This window comes from Coptis chinensis, chromosome 7 (assembly GCF_015680905.1).
Source record: "Coptis chinensis isolate HL-2020 chromosome 7, ASM1568090v1, whole genome shotgun sequence".
Taxonomy (NCBI): domain Eukaryota; kingdom Viridiplantae; phylum Streptophyta; class Magnoliopsida; order Ranunculales; family Ranunculaceae; genus Coptis; species Coptis chinensis.
In genome coordinates, this window is record NC_141462.1 from 20,590,664 (window position 1) to 20,596,663 (window position 6,000).

Here is a 6,000-nt window from a genome sequence, read left to right on the forward strand (position 1 = left end):
ATGTGAATGCCTATAGTTTCCCAAATGCTTCCACCTATTTTCCTTGGATTTTTTTTTTTTTTACTTCTTTTTGATAATTTTTTTTTAATCAATTGAAAATTTTATTATTTTTTTTGATATTCAATGAAAATGGAGGCATCAGATTTTATCACTCTTTAGTCTTTCCCGCCTAAAACATTCCATTTCAAATAGGCCACGTGCCAAGTGCCAACAATGACAATACATACTGGGCTTTTTATAGGTTGCTGGATCCCAGGCCCTAACCCAAATTTTAACAGGCTGAATATGGGCTAAACGTTTGGGTCGGTCTTGGGTTATCCCGCCCAAGTTGCAGCCCTAAGTACAGAAAGTCTGGAAAAATGAGCTTGCTGAATTTAATCCACTTTACCGCGTCTTCTTAGTTGATGATTTGGTTCAGTTCATGACTCGATCATGAGTAGACGTGCAGAGAATTGCTTTATTGGCTTAGTTGCATGTTCAATTATACGCGCATTCAATCTAATATGTGTGGATGTATAACATTATGATTGAAGCAACAAAAAATGATTATTCCTAACAATTTGGTAAAACATTTTGGTTAGGAATACCACCTATTTTCAAGTTCGATGGAGAGGAGATGGTTACTGTGTAATTAGAATTGGAATTGCTATATATAGACCCCATATATCTCAAGGCAGACCCCATTTTAAAAAAAAAAATAATACTGGATATGTCCCCAAATAATCTCTTAGGGCATACTCCACTTAAAAAGTGAAAACACATAAATTTCAACTTTTGTCTTTTTACTCTCTTTTAAGAAACCTTCCTTAAACCCACACTTTTTTTTTCCACTCCTCTCATTTTCCAATTCAAATAAACTTAACTCACACATCTCTTCTTTCTCTACACATATTCATCTTCTTTTTCAAATTCTTTTATTCTATTTCTATTTACAACCCATCTTTTTATTTTTCATTTTTTTTTTGATGATATTGAGTGAAATGGAATGGGCATATGATGTTTTTAATGTGGAAAATGAACTATTTAATGAAGAGAAATTTCAATCAAATGACCAAGATGGCGACCAAGACGAGGTAACTCCATACACAACTATTGTTCATAATGATTCCAATATCAATTTATTATGAAATCATTATGACACTACAACAGATAAGATTTTTAGTGGCGAAAAAAACTGTTGCAAAAACATAATAAAACGTCGCTAATAGTCAGTTGCGACGATTTATTGACCGTCACGCAAACGTGGCAAATGATATAGTCGCAAATGATCTATACCGACGATATATATGATTGTGTCTCTACAGCCCACCTTTTTAGGCACGCGTTATAAAGTGTCGCTAGAACGAAACATATCGTCGCAAACACTAGTTCCCGTTTGCATTTAGAAACGTGGCAAAAAGTTATTCTGTGGTGACATTATGTGAAACGTTGCTTTACTTATAGCAATAGCGACGATTTTAATTGTCACATAAAGTCTTCAACTTCGTCTCTTGTTTGTTTTATGACATTTGTAATCGTCGCTGGTGGTTGACTTTAAGCCACGTTTTTGTGTATGTAGCCAAAGATGATATACCAACAACATTGGTAATCGTAGTAAATGGTATGATATTTTTAAATTAAATCTAGTTTTGGCTACGTTTTTTAACATCGCTATACGTTATTATTTCCTACGTTTTTTGTCGTCGATAAGAGCTGGTTTTCTGTGACAGTCTAGAATGCTGCCAAAAGTTTTTACAATTTTTATGGATCTTTCCGAATTTGATATTTTTTTTTCCTGCTTTTGCTCAATCATATAGGTTTCATGTACCTGCATTTTTACTACACTTTTAACCAAAAAGAAAAATACAAAGAAGCATAAACTTTAACCAACAATATCCAAATGTCATGTATTGAGATCATCTCTTCTACAAAACAAAATAAGAGTGATATAATCCATTCTTAAACCAATAAGCATGAAAAGGAAATATCCTACATCCTACATTTATGCTTCTACCCCAAAGTCGACAAAATCTATTTGTCCAATTCACCAACAAAAGAAAGACTAAGTTTCTACCACATATACAGACCCACCAATAGCTCTTTCCATTCCTAAACTCAGTCTTGAACCTGAAAAAAGAAAAAGAAATAGTACCCCATTAACAAGTTATTCGGACATATACCAACAAATATATGGCTACATTTACTTCACATGCAATGAAATGGTAACTCAAACTCAAAACTCCGTATAATAAATATCAATATTCAAGGCGACAAAATCCAATATAAATATTATGAAGAGTACACTATAATTGGTGTTCCAATCCTTTAAAGAAACTGGGTATGCATGATATTCTATAGTACTGTATTAACTCTCCGCACACCTCCAGTGCACTCAATCACCTTCCCCCTTGCTGAAACAGCACCTCCCCTTAGCTGCACCACACTCCCACACACATACCCATGGATTAAGAGCAAATAGTCACACACACACACACACACACACACACACACGCTGCGAGTGCTCACTCTTTATACGTAAATAAACCTCTTTCTCCTTTGCTTCCTAAAACACTGTAAATAAAGATGTTTCCAAACCAGCGTACCACCATACCCATATACTTGATGCAATGAATCAGTTCCATACTTGAAATAAGAACAGTTCCCAGAACACAGTATAATTACGACATATAAAACCCACAGCAGGTTAAGTAGCTCATGTCCCACTATCCATAACCCCACAATGCACATACAGAACACACACCCACCTACCCCCTACCACCCCCTACCATACAATTCAACTTGTTCCCACAACTCACAGTTATGGGCACAAGCAGACCCAAATAGAGCAATACTCCAATATACACTAAAAGTGAACTGCAGTCCACATATATACTACACAAAAGCTTGACTGCGATCATATAAACAGTAACCTCTTGAATTCTAACAGTTCTCACCACCTAGTTCATCTATAGAAAGTTAATGCCTGCTCCCAAATCCAACAACATAAACAGTAAGTAGATAGCTCTTAAAACCAAGTTTTTAGAGTCCCCCCCACCCGCCTCCTAGCCTCTGAAAAAGGCATGGTTCAATGAGTTCTTGTTGGACACCAGCAACGTTATATGGTTAGGTGCAACCAACTCTACAACCAATTGTCCAGCATAGACGACAACTTTAGTCGCTTCAACTCAATGATTTCAATACTAGCTACGCAAATGAGGTAGAAATGGATAGTATAAGAACTATTTCTACTAATGAATAATGCAAACATAACTAACCAAAAATTATAAAAAGAGCAAAGTTGGGAGTTCGTACCACAATCAAGGACCACCCTGGAACTTCGACATAAGAAAGTTTAATGCACATTGTTGCTCATCGATTCTAGCTTGTTGGGCGTTCATTGTCTGTTGTTGGGTATCCATTCTCTCTTGGGTCGCATTACGCAACTCCTCTAGCTGGTTCTCTGCATCTGCTGCCCTCCTCCTCAGCTGATCCACCTCTACATTCACGAATCCGCCTCCAACTCTACTTGATGTAACAGCTTGTCCATGACCAAGACCTCTATTATATCCACGTCTTACACCCAATACTTTGTCAAATATATCTTGATCTGTCAATGGATTGGAGCCTTCTTCAAGAGGCTGAGATCTGAGTTCACGCATTTTCTCCTGTAGAATTAGTTAGATCAGAAATTAATATTAAATAAATACCAAAACTTAACATACAAATAGATAAGACATTTAATTACATAGTTCTCTTCAGCTTGGCGAGAAATCCAGCCTTTCTTCTCACTATAATGGGTATTTTTGTACAATTCAATCTTACTAGGCTCTTGTTGGCTCTCGGGATCAGCCTGTACCATTTCCAAAGAGACATATTAGAATGATAGTACGGAAATAGCCACAGACAAAAAAGTGTCCATCATTTAAGTAATGAGCAGTTGGTTATACCATGTCAGCTAGTCTCCGCATAAAAGACTTTGAACCACCACGGTGGCCAGTTGTTAAACACGAGCGACTATACTTGTTTTTGGTACTAACATTCTGTATATAGACAAATACATTTTGTATTGATTATAACACATCAATTATCAAAACAAAACAACAATAGATGATTCAATTCTCAGTTACCATGAACTTTTCAGTCTCCCAAAAATCACACCAACTCTCCCAAGCCTCTTGTGAAACACCGTTGAATGGGCGTTCACGTTTGTTTATATTGTTTGGAAGCTTCTCATAGTGTGTGTGAAGCTTACACCTGAAATCTTTAAAGCGGTCCCTTAAATATCCATTCACAGCTGACACCACATATGGTTGACTCATATCCATTCCAAACTTCTCCTACAAAAACAAATGTGAAAAGAAATAACCCACCAAAAGAATTTTTTGCAATAAACTTAAAAAACTAAGCTAGAAATATTGAGTCACCATTATGTATGAGTCAATTACCAAAACTTTGTCATGTAAAAGCGTTCTTGCGTCGCCATCCACATCTTTCCATTTATGGGCAAACTGCGGCATGAAATACTTTGCAATGATGCCAAGCTCATTGATCCATTCTTGGCTCCAATCGCCTATAGGCCTCGTTGTCCCAAAAGGAATCTCTATTATTGGTTTCCCACCCCCTCGCTTGATGTGTTTTGTGAGAAATTTATTTTTCGCCTTCCCTCTAACTTTTTTTTTTTTTTTCAAGAAGCTATTTAAAATGCATAAAAATAGTTAGTTAGGAATCTAAAATAATATATGTAAGGAAAAAAAAAGACATAAGAATGAATGAGTTTATCGCCATTACAAGAACCATCCTGAGTGGATTGAGCCTGAACACTAGCATATGCACGTCGACGACCAGGTCCAGATACCATAACTATATAAGAAACATGAGGTGTTAATACTTCTAAACAACAAAAGTATACCATTTGTACAAATGAAATCATCAAAATATTTTAATTAGGTGTCCAACCACAAAGAATATCTAGAGAAGAAGGAATTGTGTTACCTGTAAGGGATGATGAACACCATTAAAGGAATTCCCTAGTTAAACTTGGGTTTCAAAGGGAGACATTTAAGGGATAAAGACTGAATTCACTATTTATAAACAATGTATTACATAATTATTCCTAATTTTTAGTTATGTAAAACCACATTTACACAAAAAGTGAAATTAAAAGAACTCCTACTTGTCCATTGTAAACATATTCCAAGGCAATAACAACTAGTTGTCAAGAATAAAATTTTTACATGAACTCTTAATCAATGTCTGTATCATTATCACTAGAAACAATCTCTTCTTCAGTATAATAGTCTAGTAATGTATCATCTTCTTCATCCTCATCATCGTCATTAATGGGGACGTCGTCCACAACCATGACATCTTGATTTACCATATTCGCATCAACTTCATTAGGGTCCACATTCTCCCTATTCAGTTGTACAAGTGCGACATCTTCATTTCGGATTTCATCCACTCCAAGTTGCTCCTCTTGTTGATATGCCTCATCATCATGCTCTACATCATTCACTTCATCTTTCTCTAAAACATCATACACGTTCCAATGAGTTACCTTCTGGACAACTTGCCAAGTACCACGCAATTTGGTATCTTCCAGATAGAAAACCTGACTTGCTTGGGTCGCCAACACAAAAGGGTCCTCCCTATACCACTTCTTTGAGACATTAACACTAGTGAAATTTCCATCTGTATGTATACCTATCTTTTTGTTTCCAACATCCCACCAGTCACACTTGAAAAGAAACACTCGTTTTCCAAATAGATATTCTAACTCTAGAACATCTGTTAATACACCATAAAAGTCCATTTCTTTTGACAAGTGCTCTCCGTTTACAACCACACCACTATTTTGAGTTCGTAAAATTGCCTCACGGTCCTTAGTATGAAACCTAATGTCGTTAACAATGCAACCACTATACCGAGTCACGCGAGGATCAGGCCCGCATGCTAACGAATCTGATTCATCGGTTGCATCGAGAGATTTAGTTCTCACGCAATAATACTTGCATCTAATCA

The 6,000-nt window shown here is 36.2% G+C and overlaps 1 protein-coding gene across 1 annotated transcript; it reads right to left on the bottom strand.

Annotated features, from left to right (window-relative positions):
• Nucleotides 1-3,186: 3,186 nt before the first annotated feature.
• Nucleotides 3,187-4,310, bottom strand: LOC147486542 (uncharacterized). Its single transcript, XM_086573259.1, has 4 exons — nucleotides 4,107-4,310; nucleotides 3,927-4,019; nucleotides 3,725-3,829; nucleotides 3,187-3,644 (listed from the first exon to the last, which is right to left on the bottom strand). Exons 1-4 carry the CDS (start codon nucleotides 4,302-4,304, stop codon nucleotides 3,297-3,299), a joined length of 744 nt encoding a protein of 247 aa, XP_086429385.1. The 5' UTR covers nucleotides 4,305-4,310; the 3' UTR covers nucleotides 3,187-3,296.
• Between the last annotated feature and the right edge of the window lie 1,690 nt (nucleotides 4,311-6,000).

Coding starts and splice junctions, on each gene's coding strand:
- LOC147486542 (XM_086573259.1), bottom strand. CDS start 4,304: ATGGATATGAGTCAACCATATGTGGTGTCAGCTGTGAATGGATATTTA. Junction 3,830..3,926: donor TGCGGAGACTAGCTGACATG/GTATAACCAACT, acceptor GAAATGGTACAG/GCTGATCCCGAGAGCCAACA. Junction 3,645..3,724: donor GCCAAGCTGAAGAGAACTAT/GTAATTAAATGT, acceptor CTAATTCTACAG/GAGAAAATGCGTGAACTCAG.